This window comes from Perna viridis, chromosome 3 (genome assembly GCF_037379345.1).
Source record: "Perna viridis isolate PV_CMFRI_1.1 ecotype Kerala chromosome 3, ASM3737934v1, whole genome shotgun sequence".
NCBI classification, from domain to species: domain Eukaryota; kingdom Metazoa; phylum Mollusca; class Bivalvia; order Mytilida; family Mytilidae; genus Perna; species Perna viridis.
In genome coordinates, this window is record NC_142447.1 from 22637706 (window position 1) to 22665460 (window position 27755).

The window sequence follows — 27755 nt, forward strand, 5'->3', positions numbered from 1 at the left end:
TGTTCATCGTCTGAATATAGCTGAAATATTGCTGCTCGGACGTTAACCCCCATCAATCAATCTATTCCTTAAGTTCATTTTTATTTTTTTATACCTGTTATTATGAATTTTGTACATTGTTTTGAGTCAGATAGTAGCACCTTTTTGCATAAAACATATATAACCATGTTAGTATTTCTTTGTAAGAACTACATTTGATGTAAAATTGTAACGCGACTGTTAATACACTGCAGTCTTCGCAACTAACTTTCCAGTTCACAGGCCCAGAACACATTTTTGGAAATTTTATACAGTATCTGTTGGCCTGTAGTAGTTAATTTTACAGGCCCATCTCCATTTTGACAAGCCTTGGGCTTTTGACTACTGCGTAAGTGAAGACTGAATACATGTAAATAAAATCGCAACCGAAGTTTTATAGGTCTCTGTTTTAATGCATACACTTGAGAAAATGTGGGACTATCGAAAGTGACAGCCACGTGGTGACAGCACACTCCTAGTTACTGAAAAGATGTAGTGTTGGAGGGAAAATTTGAGAAGTACTCAATTCATGGAGTGTGAAAAAGGTCGAGGTGTGTGGGTAAGTGGACCAAAACATCAGAAGCAAACACTGGCTTATAAATCCCTTCAATAGATCACCAGCTTATCGATAGTAAGAAACATTTTCCATTCAAGTTCAAAGCACATCTCGAAGAATGACTTAAAGAGATGTCTTCTCGAAACTTCTCGTGCGATGTTGCTTAAGATATAAGAAACAACTGTAGTTATTCGTTAGGTTCTTAAAATGATAAAGACCCGCCTGTTTGTCGCATGAATGGTTCTATTTTATGAAAATTTGTAGGTTTAAAAGAAACATGCAAAACCCGATTTCTGTTTGAATAGCAGTAAAATATGACTAATCGATTATCGAAAGTATGAAATGGCATTTCAATGATAACATTTATATAAAAACAATTCAAAACATCAAAAAAAAAAAAAAAAAAAAAAATTCCGGGCCAGACTCGAACCGAAAACCTTCGCTACTATACTTTTTCAAACCATTTAGGCTACGGACACTACATACTAATATGGTTGCAATAAGCTACATAAAGTTAACTGTTAAGTGTTTTATATTTTTAGCGAAAAAGTTCAATTTTTTACCTAAGAGCACATTACAGACCATCTTGTGCTTTCTTTAAATACGCTAAAAAAATCAACTGTAATGGTTGCGGATGTGCTTCTATGGGAATTTTCTACTCAAAGCATTCTGTTCAGACCAAAAATGTCGAAAATGCATTTTCCACGATTTTTGTTGCAAATTTTTATACTTTTCATCTATCCTGATTTTTTTACCACTTTGCATTTTGGGACGAATGAGACTCAAATGAAAATTCCGGTCATGTAAACACTTTTTAAAATTGGCCCTACTTATGGTCATGATCGATGGGAAATGGCGGAGGTCCTTTTTTTTAAAAAAAAGTAGAGAGATTTCTATTTGCGCTAGGACATTCATCTCATCTTGTTAAGTAAGGTTTGGTTTGTTGCATTGTAACGATTTAATAATGCACTACTTAGATAAATACAATTTACACAAAATTAAATAAAAACAAAAACAAAAAGAAAAGAGACAACGTATTGAATTCGAAACCAAACGAATTTCCTGATTATAACTTAAAATAAAGGCAGGAGAGCAATATTTATAAGTGTTCTCAAATGGACAATAGATTACAAACAATAAGTAAAAGTTATCTGTCATAGAATTGATTTACATCAAAACACACACACGCATCGTTATAGTTATATAAGAGACGAGTAAAATGCGTAAAAATAATTTCTGTTGTCGGTCGTTGAACTTCACCACTTCCGAGAATAATTGTACTTTTAATGAACACCATACATGAAATATATTTTCTTTAGAGTTGAACTGGATGGTACAATGCTATACTGTGGTCAATAGTACTAGTTTTTTTTTGTTTTTTGTTTTTGTTTTTTTGTTTTTTTTTTTGTTTTTTTTTGTTTTGGTTTTCACGGCAAAATCATTGTATTCATAATGAAGAAATACAGTTTTTCTATGTAAACATAGTCTCCTTGCTTTTATCTCCACAGTTAGAAAGAATAATCAAGGGAACCAAGATTATAGCGATAATCAAAAGAATGTAATCCAGGAACAAAGACCAGACATGGAAAACAGACATACACAACAAAGAACATGAAATTAAGTCATACATACAAAGTAACTCGGACTCCTCTAAAACTGGGAGCATGGACCAGGTTCACCGGCAGGGTAAGTGTCCTCTGCTTTTCTAGAAACACCCGCCGAGTTGCTTTTAAAAATGTCAAACCCGGGATAGACAAACGAGGAAAGAAAAACTATGACACGTTGAACAAATCAGTTTTCATGGCGCAGATGGATACCCCCATAACGATCCACGAGTTCATGATGACCATGAAACCTCTATAGTGATCTTCAATCTTGTAGCAATATAACCCTGTTCCAGATGCCTATTTGTTAGAATTCTAGCGCGATACATAAAGTCTGCGTAGTTTCGGCAAGCTTTGGCATAACGTATGAGTTGTCATATAAACACTCCATACACAGGTGCTGAAGGGATGTTGCCACAGATTAAAAGAAAGTTGACAATTCTGAATGAAAAGTCATCATGTTTGTCGTAAAGTTTGTTCAAAATAGTTTTCCTTTACCATCGATTTCTAAGTGTAGGTTAAGATACAAGGCTGACTTCACAGTGTCTGTGGTATCCTTTATCTCAAGTTCTTTGGAGTGGTAAAATTATAACAAAAACAATTGTATGCTGACATAAATTAGCACACAATAAGCAATATTAGTAAAAGCAAAAATATATTATTAACAGTACAACGACACAAAACCTACTTCGCATAAGGTGCAAAGGTTTTTGCCTGGTACAATGAATGGTTTCTTCAAATCATTATCATCATCAACATCAAAATGTGGAAACAGTCCATAGGTATAAATCTGAAGGAACAAATATTAGAATCATAACTAACCATATCCTGTACATAAAATTGCAGCTATTTTCAAAATACTGTCATTATTCAAAACATAGCTTATATTAAACTGCATTCTGAAAAATATCAGAATCATATTTCTGTCCATATACTCTTTTTACATATAAAAATAGGTTTATTCTGGCTATTCCAACATTCTAAAATTTATAGGTAAAAATTATAAAATCCATGTAGGAGTCGCTAGAACGGTTGTATAAACAAGGGATTAAGTCTGTGTGTACTGTAAAAACAAAACTTTAATTGGAATTCTAAATGTGTTGGAATTACCTGTCCCATTTTTGCTGTATGTACGAAATTTTATTTTGGATCTGTAAAGGTTTCATGTGAAAATTCTTTTTGGACTTGCAAGTGTTTAGGTGTTATTTAAAGTTTTCTTTTTTAACAAAGTAAAAGTAACATCTAACTGTGCATTTGTCATGGTAAACTGAGAATGACTTCAATCACAGAAATCAGCATATTTATAAGAAATATATGGCTTGCACTACTGAAAGATGAACAAATCTCACCAACTAGTGAGCTTGGACCAACTCAAACTCAACATGTCATATTTTAACCATCTTCATCATTTAAAAAACTTATAAAATTTGTTTATTAATTAACTGAATTTAATTTTCTGTCTTTATCTTTTTTTCAATATTTCAACATTTAAAGTCTATCTTTTATTTATTTATTACCATGAAAAAAGTTATAAATTTGACAAAAATAGCCCCACATTTTTCTAAAACACAGTATAATTTTGCTAATAAAATATTTAAATCCAATGTTGAATCCCAAATTTACCTGTAAAATTAATTAGGCAATAATTACTAAAACAATAAAACCTACTAAAACAACATCCATTGTTCTCTGCATGTAGGAATATCCAGAATATATATTTTTAAAATGTTGGAATAGCCAGAAGACACCATAAAAATATTCTGTTTAGAAATTATGTTAACTCATTTTTAACTTTACTGTTACTAAATGTATCATATTTATTATTTTACTATAAATATCTTTATTTTTACCTTTATTCTTATATTTTAAACTATTTTAATCTGTTAAGGTTTCAACTAATGTTTTATTTCAATTTTACAACTATCACACAGGGATCATTCTCATTTTCATCCAGGAATCACACACCCACAGATTCATACCAAATTCACACTAAATATTATTAAATTGGATTATTAGTTCATAATTAGTGGGAAACTAACCTTACATATAAAGTAAATCAGTTCAGGAATTGACCAAAAGTAACAATAGATTCTAGATGTCAAAGATTCATTCAGGTGGACAAAGTAAATAAGCTGTCCTTTATGTCTGACCAATTTTCCAGTTCTGCCTTATAACATAGGGACAAAGAGATTTCCCTCAAAAATCTTTTGTTAATTTGTATGTATGATTTTAGTTACTTTATGTTCTTTGTTGTGAATGTCTGTTTTCCATGTCTGGTCTTTGTCCCTGGATTACATTCTTTTGATTACCGCTATAACCTTGGTTCCCTTGATTACTCTTAAACCTGCAGTCACTGAACAATGACTTTATTGACAAACTACAGTGTAAATAAAATCATCTTTATTTAAAAAACACCTCAATATCAAATCTACTTTGATTTTTAATGAATGCAATCAGTTAAACAATTAATAAGCATTACAATCAATATTATTCATGAACAAAATAACTGTTGGACTATGAAAATCTAAATAAAATATCTAATCAATTATATATACTTAAAATACACTCTACCACAAAAGGATCTAGCCAAACGATATTTTTCTTTCGGATCAGATCAGCTATAAAGTCAGCCTCAAAAGAGTGAAGGAATAGTTCAGCAAGTAGAGGAGCACAATTTGTTCCCATTGGAAAGTCTCGTTCCAAGAAACCTTTCAGTCAATATGCAGTATTGAAAAGATTTTACTGATTTCCTATTAAATTCACCCTTTAAGTCATTATATGAACATGCTAAAATAAGAGCATAAAAACATAGAAACGATGTTTCGTTTTTTTTTAATCTAACAAGTTATGTCAAATATCATTTCAGTTGCTCTTTTAATAGGAGAACTATTCCTGTACTGTTAAAAATCTTACTTAATGGCAAAAAGTCATAAAGTCCTTCCAAATATGTTTTATTAGAGAACTTTTATAAATCTTATCGTATCTTGATGATTATTGTTATTGACTTTAATTAATAAGGACAGTTTTAATTGCCTTTTAACAGCTTTTAGACAACTGTATTGTTAGTTGAATGATCAGTTCTTTTCAAAGGTATTCCATGTTTTCTAGTATGTCGGTGACGTTTAACAGTTCTTTCACAAAATTCAAGACAGGAATCCCCGTAACATTATTATGTTAGTATGCCATTTGAATGTCATTGCTTTTATCTTGGCATTTCAATCAAAGCCTTTTTTATAGGGACATTTTATTATAGATTTTCACTAAATACTGTTGGACTGTTTTTATTGATACTTTAATTTGAGTAAACAAGGTGTGCTTATTAGTTGCTTTTAGATTTTGAACTAGCTTACAAAAAAGTGAATACTCCTTGTTGCATTTTGTCATATTCGTTAATGTGTTTGTATTCTAAATCAATCACAAGAGTTAAATGCGAATTTAACAGAGTTTAATTAGTTTTGTTAGTAAAACTTGAATCTATGAAAGGTCAACAGTCATTGAAATAATTTGGGAAAATTCTCTCATTGGTTAGGATTGTTCAGCGACAAAATTGGGTTTAATCTCATAATGAAGAGTAATTCATTTCAATATAACAAGATCTATATATATTTGGTTTTGACATATCATTTGATTATTATTGTATTATCCCATAACAAATTATACATACAAAATTTAATGTGAAATCAGCAATGCGGATATTTATTATTTCATTCATTCGTCCATCGGTCTATCGAATGTGTGTGTGTGTGTGTGAGAGAGAGTGTGTGTGTGTGTGTGTGTGTGTGAGAGAGAGAGAGAGAGAGAGAGAGAGAGCATTCTTTGAATGTACATGTATAAGAAATGTGATATAACAACTTTCGTAACTTGTCATTATATTGGAAGTAAATAAGAGTAATGTTAAGTAAACAATGGCCACTTTTAAAAGGTAAAAAGAAACACATACAAATAAAATATAAATAAAACGAAAATGAGCCCAACTTTTTTACGTTTTATCTATATTTTATTTACTTGTAGTTCCTGTTTTCCTTTTAAACGTGGCTATTGCTCACTTATTCATTATTACTCTTTACGTTTAATTTGAGCCACTTCACAATATATAGTATTTATATTTGTCATTATATTTACATATGGTTCTGTATTTTTTTCATTGATACTAACAACCACATTATAAATCTCGAGCCTGGAGCTAGGTTTTAATTTCATGTATGTAAGTGTTATCTAGATTAAAATCGTTCTCATTCGAAATTACTCTAGAGGTCGAACAATTTTCATTATTTCATAACGATATCATATAATTACAGTGTACATTTTTCATTTAGGTCACGAGAAATACTTAGTCATTTTTCGAATATTCAATCAAACACAAGGACTATGTTGTGAAATGTCTAGGTGTGTTTATGTCTTATCTTTTTTAAATGATGTTCCCACGTTCTGAATACGGATCATCTACCAGAACATTCAATTGTTGTTTTTTATTGGAACACCTTTTGAATACAGTTCCATACATTATTCCGTCTTTAAGGTGCAAATCCCATATGTTCTTTTAATTGTAATTAATTTACATCTTATTTGTTTAAAGAAGTCGATCACTCAGAATTACAAATTTCTTATTACTTGTAACCAACGGCGCGAACCTATTCATCATTTAAAGTTTTACCAAGGTTTGTTTTATGATCCATGAATCATTCTTAAGAATCATTCGGTCAGTTTGACATTGTACTTCTTGGTGGGTAGCAGAAGAGATAATAGAGCAAGAAACGTAAGCAAGATATCTTTAATTATTGCTTATACTGGCGAAGCAAGCTATTGTAATATATATCATAATGGCATTATCATCAACATTGTAGAAAAAAATTCATAATGTAATTTAATATTAATATTTTTCATGGAACCACATTAATGAAAAAAAGTACAGTTTCATGTAATTATGGAAATATAGAATCTTTATATACCCCATATTTAAATATCAATATACATTTCACGTATGTTTCTATATCAAAAATTGGATCTTGCTTTTTACGGTGTAAAAAGGCAACAGATGAAAGCATACTAAAGAAGTGACTTAAAAACAACTAAAATGACCACGCCGTCATGACCTTTCTTAGAGGAAAACGTATTTTTTTAACTTTTCAAATTAATTTTTAAAGAATCATAACATATTGTGGTTATGATAGATGAAACGAATTGAAATCATTGTGTTTCAGCCATGAACTCCTCTGACCCAAAAATTAGGTTAAGATTTCAAGCAGTCATATATGTTGTCTTTTGCGTTGTTTGTGGAAAATGACATGGAGAAAAATTGTGAATATGTATTAAAAAATTCCATGATGTAAGATAAACGACAATATCATGTATTACTCGGGAGTCATGATAAGGTTGACAAGTTAATGACGTACGGCCGATTGGTTCATTTCTGTATTATAGTGCATCAGAAAAGCAAAATAAAAGATTAACAACTTAAAAATTCAAAAGTTTATTACCTCTGTAGCACTTTTGAATCAAAATCATAATAGATGTTTGACTTAAAATTATCGATAACGATGTTGATATTGATATCTTAACCTCATAGGGCAAGGAGGACAATAAACATTGAAGAAATTACTTTTTAAATATCACATTTGAAATGTATTTTCGTATTTTGTAGTCATTGCAATTAATATATGAAAATTTTTCCATAATACCCTACCGGTACACCGAGTCCATGATCCCAGTTTTTAGTGGAGTTCGAGTAGCTCATTTGCTTTTGTTTCTTTGTATGTATGATTTTAGTTACTTCATGTTCTTTGTTGTCTCTGTTTGTTTTCCATGTCTGGTCTTTGTCCCTGTATTACATTCTTATGATTACCACTGTAACCTTGGTTTCCTTGATTTTTCTTTCTCGCCGATGTCAGTTGATAACAAATACTTCCCTAGTTAATATAAATCGATTCGAATGAAGTTTGTGAATAGAAAATATGATAACAAAGTTCAAAAAAAGATTTTCATGGAATAAGTAAGTTAAGTGTAATTATTAATAGGGCAAAATGTGAAAAAATTGGAAACAGGCATGTCAAAAACCCACAGATCTGACAATATAATTTCACTCAAGGATGCTTACTCTATATAAATATATAATAATAATAATATAATAAAGACCATTATTTTATCTTTGCATCACTGGATTTGCTCAGAAACTTTTCAATAGAATGTAACAAAAATTAAGTTTTTGATAGAGTTATTTGCCTTTGAAATGTTCATTTTTAGTGCATTTCAATGAAATTATAAATCAATTTACCAAAATGATATGGAAAATCTTGCCTTTTTTCCTTGATTTGATGGTGCAAATAGTCAAATTACATTTTCAAAAATGGTGTTTTTTTTTTGCACTATGTTTCACCCACTGCCTGATTATCATAGCGACTGACATTAAAGTAGTCCTTTTACTGCTTCACGTATTTATTTTCCTTTCACACTCTCTCATTTACACAGGTCCTTTATGGTATTCACCAACCCAGTAGTCAAACTTATCAGACCCCAAATTTTATCATATTTTATTTATCATTATATGCAGTATTGCAACATTTCAAAATACCTAAAACATAGAGGCTTCGTTCCTTGAATTGCTCGTGGTAGACCTCTTTGGGATAGATTTGGCTTCCTTTTCCGAAATTATTTGGTTTTGAGTACTCTTCTTGTTTACGATTAATTTTTTAGATATTCCTATGTGTTTGATTCTAATGCTACTGATAAGAGGTTACTCCTGGAAACACCTGAACAAGTAATCAAAATTTGCAATAAATATAATAAGTATTTTTGTATACGATATTTTTGTTCCAGCTATTATTGTTGTATAATTATTTATTTGCTTTTGTTCGTTTTTGTTTTATTTTGCTTTATTTCACATTTGCAGCAAGCATTAGAAATATCTGATAATTTGTTTTTTATGAAACGGTTTTCTGATTGACATCATCATCACGTACATGCACGTGGTTCAATTAATATTTTCTTTAGAGAATCACTTTCATACTTACACTGCTACGTTAAATTAATATCTTTGGTTTCTCCTTAGTCTAGTCTCGACAAAATTTGTGCTCTGATCATATTCTTTCACATGAAAGAGATAAATATTTAATTTATTTCTCTCATTATTCGTTAATGAAATGATATATATGTGTGTTTGTAGTTGTTATTTTATTTTACAGATGATTTGTAAAAGACAATTAGTGACAGCACTGCTAATATTTGCGAGCACAGACTTTGTATTAGCACAAGGTCAGTAATTCGAAGACTTGTAAATGCTTACAGTAAATTGAAGAACTGAAAAATTGTTTCATAGATATGATTTTAATTTTACCTTCTTTATTCTGTTTATCTTTTTTCTCCTCTGTCAGATTTTGGCTAAACCTAACGATATTTTTTAGATATATGCGACAAACTTCTGTTTGACCCCTTTGGCGGCCATATTTTCAACGAATAAAAATCCCCACATAAGTTGTATGCAGAATACTAAGGTACTAAGGTACAATCATACCAAATTTTGTTCCAATTGGTCTTGCTGTGTCAGAGGAAAACAGTTTTGATCAATTTTTAACGACGCCAACGACGGACGCCGCCAAGTGATGACAATAGCTAACCTGGCCCTAAAGGACAGGTGAACTAAAAATTCATTTGTTTGGTGGACCTATTCTTTATTATTAAAAAATCTGTTTCATGATATTGCACACTAATTTATTTCAGTATGTTTGTGGAAATGTCCAAACCAAAAGTTCGAAACAATTGCATAGCCAATCGAATTCATACTTTTTGTCAATGTTATAGCTTTCAGCTTGTATCGATATCGTTACAGAACTATTGATATGAAAAATTCGCTGTTGTGATTGGCGTTCGTGTGATCGTCGATAAAATTTGATCGGTCGAAAGCGACGTTCTGACGCTTCTTACATTGTTCTTCAGTAACAACTGATGACGTGAAAGACGGACGATCGCTAAAATTTTCGCCATGAAAGATGCCGAATGACATGCGGAAAAATATATCACAGGCTCGTTTGTTTTGATGTTGAAATTAAATAACTTGAGTTGATATTTTGCGATAATCAACTTTCTTTCAGTATGAAACCTATGATATCGGTAGTAGGGTAGAAGGGTATCGATTGTCGTTGGTTTACCTTTATAATATGACACAAGGCTATTGTATATATCGTAGGATAGAGCAGATGATGCCCCCATCGGAATATAGATGTCGTCGCTATTAATCGAGGTCAGGGAACAATGCAAATCGAATCAAATGTCAAACAAACAAATTTCTCCATTTGGTTTTTTCAAATGCGCATATCGCATTTATTTTGGTAAGGTAAAAAATAATTCAACAATTAGATATCAAATAATAACTCAACATCTAGTTTAAAATTATTTCATTCCTGTGAGTGGTAGAAAATTTTTTTTGACGTTATATACATTTAAAATGTAAAGGTTGCTTTCAAATTTTTCAAGCTGACTCTTAAAATCATTATAACTGTAGACCAAAGATGTTTTCGAATTCATTACATATTTCAAAATCGATTGTGCAAATGTATTACAAGAAAAAAAATCACATTATTATAGACGTACTTTGCGAATTGGACGACGAAATCCTATTTGTAACTTTAAACGTGCTATTTTGGGAAACAATCATGCCTAACGGTTAAATATGAAATAAAATTGGAAAATATAACTAATACCAGAACAAATTGCGTATAGAAAATATTTTTTGAACATCGGCGACGAAAACGGTCCGGAGGTCTTTTCAGAGAACAGACGCATTCCTATACGATTAAGGACAACTTTTGAGATATTCAATAAGTGACTTTAGTCATCATATTGTAAAGATCTTTCACTATTTCCCTTAAAATGTTTAAAAGAAAAAATAATATTAAAAAGCATTTACATCGAAAAAATACAAGTGACCATCTTACAGAAATTAAGAATTGCTTTAATCATATGTGGCAAATTGAATTTTGCGAAGTACATGTATGCTGCCGTTGAATGAGACGGAATTACATGAAGTAACTTAAATTATTAATGTTTTAATAGTTAGATTTAACGAAATCATCCAGTTTTACTGTAATTATCAGACAACTTGTGTAATAAATGTGTACAAAATTGTTTGGTGGGTTAAAGCCTAGATAGAAAAACAAATTAGTTACGTCATGGTCTTTGCTGTGTATGTTTTCCATGTCTGGTCCCTGGATTACATTCTTTTGATTACCGCCATAACATTGGCTCCCTTGATTATTCTTTACCGATGACGCAGCTATTATGGATGATAATATCGACGATAAGCCAACAACCAGTTATCAGCAATGCCCAGGGTTAAAATTGACTTAGAACTTCCGGTTTTATCAATGAGACAAAAATGTCCTTATCACTTCCAAATATATGATTAAATTACTTTTTTTTTTATTTTTAAGGTTGCGACGGATTCAACTGTAATGATGATTCGTGTATTCCCCTATCATATTTGTGTGATGGATATGTAGATTGCGCTGAATATGAAGACGAAATATGTAAGCATTCATTTATAACAAATAATTGGGGAAAAATAGAACTGAGATACGGTACGAAAAAGAAGGCTTAACCCCCAATTCATGATTTTATTTTCTTATTGCGAATTCATTTGATGTTTGCATTATTTGTTGGTTACTGTAAACGTATTCATTTTAGCAGTTATTTATTCGTGGGTCAAATTTTAGCGCAAGGCCACCCATTGTTCTTCAATAAACGACGAGGTAAGGAGAGGGCATGCTTTTATCTTAAAGCAAGTATAATTTCACATTCGCCCCTAATGTGTGTATTGATTTTGAATTTGATTGTCGAAATTTAAAAAAAAAAATATGTGTGTCTGTACATTTAAAAATTGGGTAATAAAAATACCAATCTAGTAATGTAAATTTTGGTATGCACATAGAAAGATCGAAATTCATAAATATATAAGACAGAAAATTGAAAAAAAAATAATGATAAAAGACGAATCCGGCATTGAGAATTTGCCATGGTGTGAAAATTTTCAGATACTGTCATCTCTTATATCTTCTATTTTATCAGCAAGATTTATATCTTGCTGATAAAATTCGTAATTCTTAGAACATTATCATTCTCTGCTCATTACTATCATTATGTTATATATTTAATAATGTGTTATGTTAAAGACATTTTATCACTGGTGTATGTATATATGTATTGTTTGATATGTATTTCTATCAGCTGTATTACTTTAGAATAAAGAAATTATTATAAATTAATTTTATATTAAGGGTATTATGAATCATCTCAAATTGAAACAGGAATCTATTTAAGAAGGATCTACGAAGAACAATTATTGTATTTAGAAACAGTGAATTCTGCAATGTACACACCAATGGATTTTAATAAATTTTGATGTGATCTTAAATCTAGACATCAAATGTAGATGGGAATAGGGTAATCGTAATCAATAATCATAATCGGCTGTAATCGATTACACTTTCATAAATAATCACACGTAATTGGTAATCATTGTAATTTATGATTATATATAGTCATATGTAATTATGTAATTATTGGGTGAAAAAGTAGTGTAATCAGGATTACTTATTTATTGCATTTTGATTACACTTCGCCTATTCAGGGTTGTTCATTGAAAACTTAAAACTATAATCATGATAATTTTAATTTTGCTTAAGAGAAACAATCTTTCCACATTAAACCTAAAATACATGTACTATGTTATATTTGTGTGAATCATAATTAAATCAAAGACTAATCAAGGGAACCAAGATTCTAGCGGAAATCAAAAGAATGTAATTCAGGGACAAAGACCAGACATAGAAAACAGACAAACAGAACAAAGAGCATAAAGTAACTAAACTAATTCATACAAAGTAACAAAAGCAAATGAGCAACTTGGACTCCATTAAAAACTGGGAGCATGGACCAGGTAGTTTAAGCCTCCTCTTCTGGAAACATCCACCGAGTTGCCCATAAAAAGTCATGTCCGGTGTAGAAAGAGGAAAGGAAAACTATGACACACTGAATAAATCAGTTTTCATGGTGCAGATAGATACTCTGTAACGATCCATGAGTTCATAATGACGACCATAAAACTTCTGTAGTGATGACTCCAAACTTGTAGCAACATAACCATGTTTTAGATGCCTAGTTATGAGAAGTGTAGCGAGATACAAAAAGTCTGCGTATTTTCGGCAAGCTCTGGCATAATGTATAAGTTGTGATATGAAACTCCATACGCAGGTGCTGAAGGTATGTTGCCACAGATGAAAGGAAAGTTGACAATTCTGAATGAAAAGTCATCACTTTTGTCGTAATGTTTGTCAATAGTTTTCCTTTACCATCGATTTCTAAGTGTAGGTCAAGATATGAAGCTGACTTCAAAGTGTCTGTAGTATCCATTATCTCAAGTTCCTTGGGGTAGATACGATGTATTAAATCCCAGAAACTGGGATTGTTTAAAGATACTACGTCATCTATCTAGCGGAAACTGAGATCAAAGGATGTACCCAAACGATGTTCTTTCTTTCAAAGGAGTACAATTTGTTCCCATTAGAATGCCGGCCGTTTGTTGATAAACGCGTCCACCACATTGGACAAAAATGTTGTCGATCAAAACTTCCTGCATTTTGAAAACGTCTTCTGTTTATTTGGAATTATTTAAAAAAAATAACTATATATTTGTATCTAGGTGTACCAACGTTTTTGAAGAAATAACGATGTATAATGTTTTTGAGGGATTTTCACTGAGTTTGGGGGATAGAAGTATACAAATCCCTTTTGGATAAACGGATTGAATGTTTTAGTTTTATGCTCTTATGCAATTTAATCCATTTAATGATTGTCAAATACAATTTATTTTATTTTGGTTAAAGATTATCTGGTTAACAGATTTGTCAATATATACATTTGTTCTAACTTTTCTACAGCAAATTAATAGGGAAATATTTTCCTAATTTTATCTCAACAAGAAAGAATACCAATAAGTCTCTTAATGTAATTTTAAATGATACCTTAAGTATTGTAATAGTTATTTAGGTACATAACTGAGTCATGTAACATCAACTCATTTCGATACTTTTGATTTTGAGTACTAGTATTCAACTAAGTTTTCGATTATGATATTCTTACATATTTGATTTTAATACTGCAGGTGGGAGGTTACTTCTTGAAACACGTGTATAGCATATCGAAATTTTATAATATGACTGGTAGTTTTTGCATGAAAATCTATAGATGTAAATTAACAATGAAGATATAATGCTTTCTTATCTTTTATTGACATCAACAGGTATTTTAATAACTTGAAGTGACCTACCCATGTTATGTAGACTGACAACATGGAGTTTTACTTATATTTACACCAGACATTCAAACAGTTGTTCAACATTCAAACAGACTGAACTAAATTAAAATGTTAGAAAATTAAATTTCATGAAGCATAATGCATTTATTTTAGGTTTTTACCACAAAATTCTGAAATTATTACTCGATGTTTGTATGCTATATAAAAAAGCAAAGGAAGTTAAAAATGAACAATTCTGAAAGATGACTCTATAAATTTTTTTTCTAGGTCTTATCAAACTTAAATGGAATTTAAGTGGTAACATTTTATACTTCGTTTGTTCGTTCCATTTTTTATAGGTGTTTTAATGTATAGCATACTAAAATCAACAATCTATATTAAAAAGGTATTTTTTAAATTTTAAACCACTGGGCTGATACGACTGATGGTCGATCAAAGGTATCCGATGGTATTCACAAATCGCTTTATATATACAATTTTGACCACATTTAAAACCCTTATAATACTGAGACTTGTTTGATTGTTCTTTTCAGTGTTGGACTTGGCGTCTGACAGTACCGATAATATTATGGTTTGATATTCCAAAAGAAAAAATGTTCATTAATTTTTATTTTAGGCTGTGCTGGACAATTTTTCATGTGTAATAATTTCGACTGTGTATATCCCAACAAACGCTGCGATGGTATTGCTGATTGTTTAACTGGAGAAGATGAAACGTGTAGGTATTTAACTTATCTTAAAAAAAAATAAACTTCAATGCCGCGATCGAGGTTTCTGATTTCTTAACAAAAAATAGTTTTTTCTTTGTTAATTTTAATTTAGATCTCGTAGTTTGATCATCTATCATTTTTTTATCCAATAAACTATGGTACACGAACTTCTTTCCAATGATGACTTTCCCAGTTTTTAGTGGAGTCCGAGTTGCCCATTTGCTTTTGTTACTTTGTGTGTATAATTTCAATTACTTTATGTTCTTTGTTGCGTATGTCTGTTTTCCATGTCTGGTCTTTGTCCCTGGATTGCATTCTTTTGATTTCCGCTATAACCTTGGTTCCCTTGATTACTCTTTCTGTAAACAACTGAATGTATTCGGACCTTCACCATGATATTCGACCCTTAATTGTAGTCCATGGGCTAGGGAAGTCCACCATGCACCCGTCCACTCATCAACTTCATGATGATTTTCAAAAGAAAGGTAGCCCAGTTAACGAATCAATTTGTCGTCGGAAATATATTGGAATTCTTTTTCAGCATAAGCCTATCTTTATACCTCACTGGGGTAAAACAGAGGGATGGTTAAGGTAGTCTAAAACCAGTTTATCCCACCGCAATTCTAGGTCTTTAATGTGTCTTTGTGTCGTTATATTATTTTCAGTCTGATTTTGAGGGATTGTTATCGTTCTGTGACCTTATATTTTATTACTTTTGTTGTTGGAATCTTTCAGAGCTTACTTAAAGATGTATTAACACTTGCTTACACTTGTTAAATTTTTTTATTGATCTCTGAAAATTTTTATTATTTTGTATTTATGTTATACGCTATTACACGTTCCGAGTCTCTTCCGTTCCATATCCGTTCTCTTTTTTTTCTATGTTTCACGTTCAAGTCATGTCAAATGAAAGCAAAAAATGTATTTAATACATGAAGTTGTTTTCTTGTTAAATACAGACTCTTTCTGTAGCGGTCAGTCAGGTCAGAGGTGACGACCGTGAAATCTTTCGAAGAAATTATTTTTAATCCAAAGAGAATAAAGCACTGCCCTATTAGCTTATGTAAAGAACTAAAACCTATCTTGAAAGTCAGTGCATTGCCAGATTATCAAGAAAAAATTATGAGCTGAGCGATAAAACAAAAAAGCAAATCTCTGTTCATACCTGAAATGTTTACTTAAATACTTTCTTTTTAAAAAAACATGAAATTTTATAAAGTATTCTTAGACTATGACGAACTATTTACATGTGCGTAATCTTTTTAGGTTGTGGTGGTATTACTTGTTCAGATGGTGAAACTTGTGGCCAATATTGCGATGGGCATACAGATTGCCCATACGCAGAAGATGAATATTGTAAGCATTATCTGCAGTATTGTATTTTTATCTTTTTTGTTTTTGTTTTTGGTGTTTCTACAATTCCCGTTATTGATTAAATAAGAAAGTACATTGAAAATCAAGTAGACAAATGAAACACAGATGAACATTTAATTTTTCATATTGAAATCATAATATCGCTGGAGCCCCCCTCCTCCATTTTAAGGATATAATCGTTAGATTAACATATCCTGAAATTATTTTTCATTTTACCACAGGCATTTTCGAACATTTTCACCTTTTAGATTTGGGTTAACTTATATGCTTAATGTTCTATGTGAAAAAAAAAATTAATTCGGATATACCTACATTTATTTCACAGGTTGCCCAGGAGTAGGAACTCTTTGCTATGATGGTAGTTGTATCAGTTTGGATGCTATTTGTGACGGTAACGCGGGTAGGTTTTGTTTCGAAATAAGTCATGTTACATTACATAAAATAACTTAAAAATATCGTTACAAGTACTTTCCTATTCTTCTGTATTTGACATGGTGAACCCAAATTACTAGTAAGCAAAAAAAATTGAGGAATTGAGAAATTGCAGGGTGGCCGTGACTAGTATATTTCATTAGTTTTTTAAAGTGTTTAATTTACTTTATTTTTCTATATGTCTATATATCTTGAATGTCTATAGATACCTTTCATTAAGAAGAATCTCATGTTCACTGGTTCGTGGATATAACAATTAGCAAACTGACAGTTGTTTTTGATATCTCTTCTTTAACGTATACTCTATAATAAAAACTTGACGGTATTGGGCGCTACCTAAACTTTAAAAAATACATCGAAAAGTACAATAATGTGATGAATATTGCATCATTTTACTTGTTAGTGAAACTGAAAGGAAAACTATATAATGTATCATACAAGTAAGCAAACAAAGTGAAATGTTTTAAATTGGTTATGTATACGACCAATAAATGACAACAGAAAAGTTTTTGTCTACAGGACTATTCCTATGAACCATTTTGGATTTCATTTGCAAGATGACATAATTATAAAATTAAAAATATTAGTCGATTTTAGTTCCGATATAGTATTAAACTATTGTTGAATCAGAGCACAAAGCTTAGTTGCATGTTCAATGTTTAAGTTTTAATGCATTTCAAATCTATTTACAGAATAAACAAAAGAGTAAGATAAAACTATTTTACTGAAATACGAAAAACAAAATTGGAATAGTTCACTATGTGTTTTCAACTATAAATAGCAGAAAGTGAATAGGAGTAAAGTATGCGATCAAATGAAATTGTATCCCGTCAAACTGTAGGCTTGGCTTCAGAAAAAAACTTGTTCATGTGCACTTAATTCGACTTCGTTTTGCGATCAAATGAAATTGCATCCCGTCAAACTGTAGGCTTGGCTTCAGAAAAAAACTTGTTCATGTGCACTTAATTCGACTTCGTTTTGCGATCAAATGAAATTGTATCCCGTCAAACTGTAGGCTTGGCTTCAGAAAAAAATAGTTCATGTGCACTTAATTCGACTTCGTTTTGCGATCAAATGAAATTGTATCCCGTCAAACTGTAGGCTTGGCTTCAGAAAAACACTTGTTCATGTGCACTTAATTCGACTTCGTTTTGCGATCAAATGAAATTGTATCCCGTCAAACTGTAGGCTTGGCTTCAGAAAAAAACTTGTTCATGTGCACTTAATTCGACTTCGTTTTGCGATCAAATGAAATTGTATCCCGTCAAACTGTAGGCTTGGCTTCAGAAAAAACTTAATTCGACTCAATTTAAAACGATGACTTAAGCTTAAATTATTTTGACTCATCGCTATAGCTTGATATTGTTACTATTACTTTTTAGATTGTCCATTTGGAGAAGATGAGTATTGTAAGTATTTTGTTGTCATAGCAAGGTGTGTTCTAAACGGACTAGGGAAGAGGCTGACATGATCGTCTGTCGTATTAAATTCTCATTTTTAAACGAATAAGCAATTCTGTTCATTAGAATATTATCATTTTAGCCAAATTTCATCTGTCACATGATTGTTACTACGAAGTTCACTACAAACCTTATTCAATTTTAATGCGCTTACTTCAAATGCAGCCAAATATGCTACATATCATATGGGGATCGTTTCATATGATACTCATATAACAGTCATAAGATAAACCACATAATAGTGGTAAACATGGGCTTGAAAACATATGACAATCATATATTTTTGTGAAAAAATATTATTATTATTAGCTCACATGACCAAAGGCCAAGTGAGCTTATGCCATCACTTTGCGTCCGTCGTCGTTGTCCTGGGCAAAGTTTCGAAAGTCTTCTCCTTTGAAACTACTATACCGACAGGATGTTAACTTTGCATGTTTGTTCCTACGAGTATTATGCACAAAATAAACGTTGGAACCTACCATTGCTTTAGCAAAAATCTTCCAGAGTGTAATATTTTCCAGCATCACGAGACGGATCTATGCCGAAATTTTCAAAATGATTAATCAACTGATGTAGGAGTAAAGGCCCCTAAAAAGCTTTTTGGCATTTTTCGCATATACAACTTCTTCTCTAAAACCATTTATGATCGATCATTCAATGAAAATAAGCATATTGGTTCTTTAGTGTATTGTGCTCGAAATAACTTGTGATTTTTAATCCATGAAAAGGTATGACTGCCTAAACTAAAAACGGAACATAGGGGTCGTAAGAAAATTTTTTGAAAAAAAAATATAAAAACTGTTGCCTTAAGCAAAATTCTGGTTCAGGTCATAAAAATGCTATTAAAAGCATTTCCTGAATTTGACAATTAAGTTATTTTAAACTTGGCCCATCTCATTCCTCAAGCTTTTCGAATAAGCATACGGTTGACCAGGTGAGCGATCCAGGCTCTCTTAAGCCACTAGTTTTATACTCGATTCATATGACAATCAATTATTGAACATTGTTTTAATTTCATATGGGGCTTTTTTGCTGTGCATAACTGTAATGTGAAAATAGGATAATAATTTGACTTCATTTTGAAAATTCTTAACCTGTCATATAAATGCCATAAATATTTTGTTTTGGATTTCATTTTAAAAAAGTAAGACTACAAGATATATTGATGTTCTTTTTCTCTCAGCAAAGTCTTCAAATCAAATATCAACCATTTGAAAAACGCATTTTTCCGAGAACTGAATTTAAATAAGGCTGCCCGTGAATAAAAAAAGACTTGTTATGAATTTAAATCATTGGGCTTTTATGGTTGACATGAAATCATGCTTTGAAAAGAAAAAAAATATGAAGCATGTCAATGATCAGGAATCATGTTTCAGATTCACGTAAAAGAAATCCATCCCTGCAAATGACGTCTTTGTTGAGAAATATAACTTCATATACTGAAATACATTGAACCGAACTATAAATTAAAACTTCAAACAAATAAATGAGTCATTGCATTAGTTTTTTATCATTGTTATGAGTTTTACATTCTTTAAGTATTTTAAACAAATTCCCGAATGTTTTTTTAAAGAGACTTAGTTAAACTAATTTTACATTCTCTTTGTACTCAATTGAATGAAAATTGAGTGAATACAAATTGACACATATTTTTTGTATATATTATCTAATAACGTGACTGGGTGTTGTCTCTTATATCTGTGCAAGATAGTGCTACGCAAAGGAATAAATGAATGAAAGTTCAGTTAAATCAGATCAAAATAATTTTTCAACCATTTGAAGAATGCTACGTTACGTTAAACTGAATTTAAACATGGCTGCCCATAAAAAAGACTTGTAATATTGGTATAAATCATTTGGCTCTTACGGCTGACACGATCTGATATCATGCTTCTAAGTCATTGAAAAGAAATGATGAAGCATGACAATGATCTAGAAACATGTTTCAGATTAACGTAAAAGAAACGGATCCCTGCAGATTATGTTAAACACCATATACTGAAGTTAAATAAACCCAATTTTAAAATAAAACTTCAGACAAATTAATGAAAATTGTTGCACTAATTTGTGATCATTGTGATTAGTGTTACATTTTTGAAGTTTTAAAAATTACCTGAATCTATTTAAAAGAGTTTTGGTTAAATTAATATCACATTCTATTTGTGCTCAGTGGAATGAAAATCGAGTAATTCCAAAATTTTTATTCATTTTCGTATATATTATGTAAGAATATGAGTGGGCGTTTCTTCTTATATCCATTGAAGATAGTGCTAGGCAAAGGGATTAATGAATGAAAGATGTTTTTGTTTTGAAGAAAAATATCTCTATATTCGCAGAAACAATCTCTAAGGTATAGTGACTTAAATCTATGTTACTATCTCCATGGTATAGTAATTTACTTAAATGTGTTAAATTCTTGTTTCAGGTTATTACACAACTTCAGGTAAAGTTTTACCTAGATAAAATTAGCTTTTTGGTATTTGACTCCTATATAATTATTTGAAATTTGCGTTGTCCATTTTTCACCATTCACGCACTGATATGTATCATATGATCTTATGATTAATCGATTGGAACAATTTGAAATGTATTAGATTTTTTATCTTTCGTTTATATTTGTTACCTACAACCTTGTTAGTCACTAGTAAGACACATTAAGTTTTTTTCCAAGTAGAGCATTGTCAGACTTAGTAAAAGATTTCTAAAAAACATAATTTTACCTTTGATACCCTTTTGTTTTTTGTAAGATATTTACAAATATCTTCTTAATTCTAGAATACAGTAAAACCGTATGTTGATTGATGAACAACATTTTGTGAAACTTTTATTGATCCCAAAGCACTTGTGTTTCAGGTTTTTAGTGTGCACCACATGATTGAGGTTGTTTCCTCATAGACCGAAAACATAACAGTCATTCCCTAAACGCTATACCGTGTTGATTAATGAACAACAATTTGTGAAACTTTTTTTGAACCCAAATCACCTTTAGGTATTAATGAATTCATACTGAGCTAGCAAAAATGCTTCGAGCAAAGCTAGAGAATTTAAATTAAGCTCTTATCATTTACAACTTTTACGACTTACTATAATGTATGCCCTCTTCAAATACACTATTTTATCTTACGGACCCCTACGAATATCTAGTTCTTAGACATTCGTTAACATTCGTATTTGACTCGACAGTAGCCGTAAATAACACTTAACATAACAACTCGTAGACATTTGGTGACATTCGTATCTATACGTAAGGTAATTTTTCTTTTGTCAATGTAAATTTCTATAATATGATTTTTCATTTATTCATTTATTTAATTTCATGTGAAATTTTTTAATAATAAAGTCGTTTAATGCGAGGGTACGCATTTAATATCATTTACTTATTTTTTGTCTGTTTTTTTTTATACAAATTAACTGTGTTTCTGAAATGGGATAACTAAAATGCCTTGGTTCGTGCATAATTTACTTTGCGATAAAACGTTGGATTCCCAGAACAATCTATCTGTGAATTTGGTTTTATTCATTTTTTTTCTTTTCTAGAACAACTGTAATGTTGGGATTTTTGGTGAATCCGAAACATGGTTCGGAATCAGGGTTCAATTAAATCAGATCAAAATAATGTTTCAACCATTTGAAGAATGCTACGTTACGTTAAACTGAATTTAAACATGGCTGCCCATAAAAAAGACTTGTAATATTGGTATAAATCATTTGGCTCTTACGGCTGACACGATTTGATATCATGCTTCTAAGTCATTTAAAAGAAATGATGAAGCATGACAATGATCTAGAAACATGTTTCAGATTAACGTAAAAGAAACGGATCCCTGCAGATTATGTTAAACACCATATACTGAAGTTAAATAAACCCAATTTTAAAATAAAACTTCAGACAAATTAATGAAAATTGTTGCACTAATTTGTGATCATTGTGATTAGTGTTACATTTTTGAAGTTTTAAAAATTACCTGAATCTATTTAAAAGAGTTTTGGTTAAATTAATATCACATTCTATTTGTGCTCAGTGGAATGAAAATCGAGTAATTCCAAAATTTTTATTCATTTTCGTATATATTATGTAAGAATATGAGTGGACGTTTCTTCTTATATCTATGGAAGATAGTGCTAGACAAAGGGATTAATGAATGAAAGATGTTTTTGTTTTGATGAAAAATATCTCTATATTCGCAGAAACAATCTCTAAAGTATAGTGACTTAATTCCATGTTATATCTCCATGATATAGTAATTTACTTAAATGTGTTAAATTCTTGTTTCAGGTTATCACACAACTTCAGGTAAAGTTTTACCTAGATAAAATTAGCTTTTTGGTATTTGACTCCTATATAATTATTTGAAATTTGCGTTGTCCATTTTTCACAATTCACGCACTGATATGTATCATATGATCTTATGATTAATCGATTGGAACAATTTGAAATGTATTAGATTTTTTATCTTTCGTTTATATTTGTTACCTACAACCTTGTTAGTCACTAGTAAGACACATTAAGTTTTTTTCCAAGTAGAGCATTGTCAGACTTAGTAAAAGATTTCTAAAAAACATAATTTTACCTTTGATACCCTTTTGTTTTTTGTAAGAAATTACAAATATCTTCTTAATTCTAGAATACAGTAAAACCGTATGTTGATTGATGAACAACATTTTGTGAAACTTTTATTGATCCCAAAGCACTTGTGTTTCAGGTTTTTAGTGTGCACCACATGATTGAGGTTGTTTCCTCATAGACCGAAAACATAACAGTCATTCCCTAAACGCTATACCGTGTTGATTAATGAACAACAATTTGTGAAACTTTTTTTGAACCCAAATCACCTTTAGGTATTAATGAATTCATACTGAGCTAGCAAAAATGCTTCGAGCAAAGCTAGAGAATTTAAATTAAGCTCTTATCATTTACAACTTTTACGACTTACTATAATGTATGCCCTCTTCAAATACACTATTTTATCTTACGGACCCCTACGAATATCTAGTTCTTAGACATTCGTTAACATTCGTATTTGACTCGACAGTAGCCGTAAATAACACTTAACATAACAACTCGTAGACATTTGGTGACATTCGTATCTATACATAAGGTAATTTTTCTTTTGTCAATGTAAATTTCTATAATATGATTTTTCATTTATTCATTTATTTAATTTCATGTGAAATTTTTTAATAATACAGTCGTTTAATGCGAGGGTACGCATTTAATATCATTTACTTATTTTTTGCCTGTTTTTTTTATACAAATTAACTGTGTTTCTGAAATGGGATAACTAAAATGCCTTGCTTCGTGCATAATTTACTTTGCGATAAAATGTTGGATTCCCAGAACAATCTATCTGTGAATTTGGTTTTATTCATTTTTTTTCTTTTCTAGAACAACTGTAATGTTGGGATTTTTGGTGAATCCGAAACATGGTTCGGAATCAGGGTTCAGTTAAATCAGATCAAAATAATGTTTCAACCATTTGAAGAATGCTACGTTACGTTAAACTGAATTTAAACATGGCTGCCCATAAAAAAGACTTGTAATATTGGTATAAATCATTTGGCTCTTACGGCTGACACGATTTGATATCATGCTTCTACGTTATTGAAAAGAAATGATGAAGCATGACAATGATCTAGAAACATGTTTCAGATTAACGTAAAAGAAACGGATCCCTGCAGATTATGTTAAACACCATATACTGAAGTTAAATAAACCCAATTTTAAAATAAAACTTCAGACAAATTAATGAAAATTGTTGCACTAATTTGTGATCATTGTGATTAGTGTTACATTTTTGAAGTTTTAAAAATTACCTGAATCTTTTTAAAAGAGTTTTGGTTAAATTAATATCACATTCTATTTGTGCTCAGTGGAATGAAAATCGAGTAATTCCAAAATTTTTATTCATTTTCGTATATATTATGTAAGAATATGAGTGGACGTTTCTTCTTATATCTATGGAAGATAGTGCTAGACAAAGGGATTAATGAATGAAAGATGTTTTTGTTTTGATGAAAAATATCTCTATATTCGCAGAAACAATCTCTAAGGTATAGTGACTTAAATCTATGTTACTATCTCCATGGTATAGTAATTTACTTAAATGTGTTAAATTCTTGTTTCAGGTTATCACACAACTTCAGGTAAAGTTTTACCTAGATAAAATTAGCTTTTTGGTATTTGACTCCTATATAATTATTTGAAATTTGCGTTGTCCATTTTTCACAATTCACGCACTGATATGTATCATATGATCTTATGATTAATCGATTGGAACAATTTGAAATGTATTAGATTTTTTATCTTTCGTTTATATTTGTTACCTACAACCTTGTTAGTCACTAGTAAGACACATTAAGTTTTTTTCCAAGTAGAGCATTGTCAGACTTAGTAAAAGATTTCTAAAAAACATAATTTTACCTTTGATACCCTTTTGTTTTTTGTAAGAAATTACAAATATCTTCTTAATTCTAGAATACAGTAAAACCGTATGTTGATTGATGAACAACATTTTGTGAAACTTTTATTGATCCCAAAGCACTTGTGTTTCAGGTTTTTAGTGTGCACCACATGATTGAGGTTGTTTCCTCATAGACCGAAAACATAACAGTCATTCCCTAAACGCTATACCGTGTTGATTAATGAACAACAATTTGTGAAACTTTTTTTGAACCCAAATCACCTTTAGGTATTAATGAATTCATACTGAGCTAGCAAAAATGCTTCGAGCAAAGCTAGAGAATTTAAATTAAGCTCTTATCATTTACAACTTTTACGACTTACTATAATGTATGCCCTCTTCAAATACACTATTTTATCTTACGGACCCCTACGAATATCTAGTTCTTAGACATTCGTTAACATTCGTATTTGACTCGACAGTAGCCGTAAATAACACTTAACATAACAACTCGTAGACATTTGGTGACATTCGTATCTATACATAAGGTAATTTTTCTTTTGTCAATGTAAATTTCTATAATATGATTTTTCATTTATTCATTTATTTAATTTCATGTGAAATTTTTTAATAATACAGTCGTTTAATGCGAGGGTACGCATTTAATATCATTTACTTATTTTTTGCCTGTTTTTTTTATACAAATTAACTGTGTTTCTGAAATGGGATAACTAAAATGCCTTGCTTCGTGCATAATTTACTTTGCGATAAAATGTTGGATTCCCAGAACAATCTATCTGTGAATTTGGTTTTATTCATTTTTTTTCTTTTCTAGAACAACTGTAATGTTGGGATTTTTGGTGAATCCGAAACATGGTTCGGAATCAGGGTTCAGTTAAATCAGATCAAAATAATGTTTCAACCATTTGAAGAATGCTACGTTACGTTAAACTGAATTTAAACATGGCTGCCCATAAAAAAGACTTGTAATATTGGTATAAATCATTTGGCTCTTACGGCTGACACGATTTGATATCATGCTTCTACGTTATTGAAAAGAAATGATGAAGCATGACAATGATCTAGAAACATGTTTCAGATTAACGTAAAAGAAACGGATCCCTGCAGATTATGTTAAACACCATATACTGAAGTTAAATAAACCCAATTTTAAAATAAAACTTCAGACAAATTAATGAAAATTGTTGCACTAATTTGTGATCATTGTGATTAGTGTTACATTTTTGAAGTTTTAAAAATTACCTGAATCTTTTTAAAAGAGTTTTGGTTAAATTAATATCACATTCTATTTGTGCTCAGTGGAATGAAAATCGAGTAATTCCAAAATTTTTATTCATTTTCGTATATATTATGTAAGAATATGAGTGGACGTTTCTTCTTATATCTATGGAAGATAGTGCTAGACAAAGGGATTAATGAATGAAAGATGTTTTTGTTTTGATGAAAAATATCTCTATATTCGCAGAAACAATCTCTAAGGTATAGTGACTTAAATCTATGTTACTATCTCCATGGTATAGTAATTTACTTAAATGTGTTAAATTCTTGTTTCAGGTTATCACACAACTTCAGGTAAAGTTTTACCTAGATAAAATTAGCTTTTTGGTATTTGACTCCTATATAATTATTTGAAATTTGCGTTGTCCATTTTTCACAATTCACGCACTGATATGTATCATATGATCTTATGATTAATCGATTGGAACAATTTGAAATGTATTAGATTTTTTATCTTTCGTTTATATTTGTTACCTACAACCTTGTTAGTCACTAGTAAGACACATTAAGTTTTTTTTCCAAGTAGAGCATTGTCAGACTTAGTAAAAGATTTCTAAAAAACATAATTTTACCTTTGATACCCTTTTGTTTTTTGTAAGAAATTACAAATATCTTCTTAATTCTAGAATACAGTAAAACCGTATGTTGATTGATGAACAACATTTTGTGAAACTTTTATTGATCCCAAAGCACTTGTGTTTCAGGTTTTTAGTGTGCACCACATGATTGAGGTTGTTTCCTCATAGACCGAAAACATAACAGTCATTCCCTAAACGCTATACCGTGTTGATTAATGAACAACAATTTGTGAAACTTTTATTGAACCCAAATCACCTTTAGGTATTAATGAATTCATACTGAGCTAGCAAAAATGCTTCGAGCAAAGCTAGAGAATTTAAATTAAGCTCTTATCATTTACAACTTTTACGACTTACTATAATGTATGCCCTCTTCAAATACACTATTTTATCTTACGGACCCCTACGAATATCTAGTTCTTAGACATTCGTTAACATTCGTATTTGACTCGACAGTAGCCGTAAATAACACTTAACATAACAACTCGTAGACATTTGGTGACATTCGTATCTATACGTAAGGTAATTTTTCTTTTGTCAATGTAAATTTCTATAATATGATTTTTGATTTATTCATTTATTTAATTTCATGTGAAATTTTTTAATAATAGAGTCGTTTAATGCGAGGGTACGCATTTAATATCATTTACTTATTTTTTGCCTGTTTTTTTTATACAAATTAACTGTGTTTCTGAAATGGGATAACTAAAATGCCTTGCTTCGTGCATAATTTACTTTGCGATAAAATGTTGGACTCCCAGAACAATCTATCTGTGAATTTGGTTTTATTCATTTTTTTCTTTTCTAGAACAACTGTAATGTTGGGATTTTTGGTGAATCCGAAACATGGTTCGGAATCAGGGTTCAGTTAAATCAGATCAAAATAATTTTTTCAACCAAAAAGCTAGAGAATTTAAATTAAGCTCCTATCATATACAACTTTTACGACTAACTATAATGCCCTCTTCACATACACTATTTTATTTTATGGACCCCTACGAATATTCAGTTCTTAGTCA

The 27755-nt window shown here is 30.6% G+C and overlaps 1 protein-coding gene across 1 annotated transcript in view; it reads left to right on the forward strand.

The window, feature by feature from the left end:
* Positions 1-6874: 6874 nt before the first annotated feature.
* Positions 6875-27755, forward strand: part of LOC148621468 (uncharacterized) — a 32104-nt gene continuing 11223 nt past the window's right edge. Inside the window, exons 1-11 of the mRNA XM_088574072.1 lie at positions 6875-6934; positions 9357-9426; positions 11601-11696; positions 15099-15200; positions 16459-16548; positions 16892-16966; positions 18381-18407; positions 20884-20901; positions 22735-22752; positions 24585-24602; positions 26435-26452. Of these exons, the coding sequence (XP_088430198.1) occupies positions 9357-9426; positions 11601-11696; positions 15099-15200; positions 16459-16548; positions 16892-16966; positions 18381-18407; positions 20884-20901; positions 22735-22752; positions 24585-24602; positions 26435-26452 (532 nt within the window). The 5' untranslated portion in view covers positions 6875-6934. The remainder of the gene's footprint in view (positions 6935-9356; positions 9427-11600; positions 11697-15098; positions 15201-16458; positions 16549-16891; positions 16967-18380; positions 18408-20883; positions 20902-22734; positions 22753-24584; positions 24603-26434; positions 26453-27755) is intronic.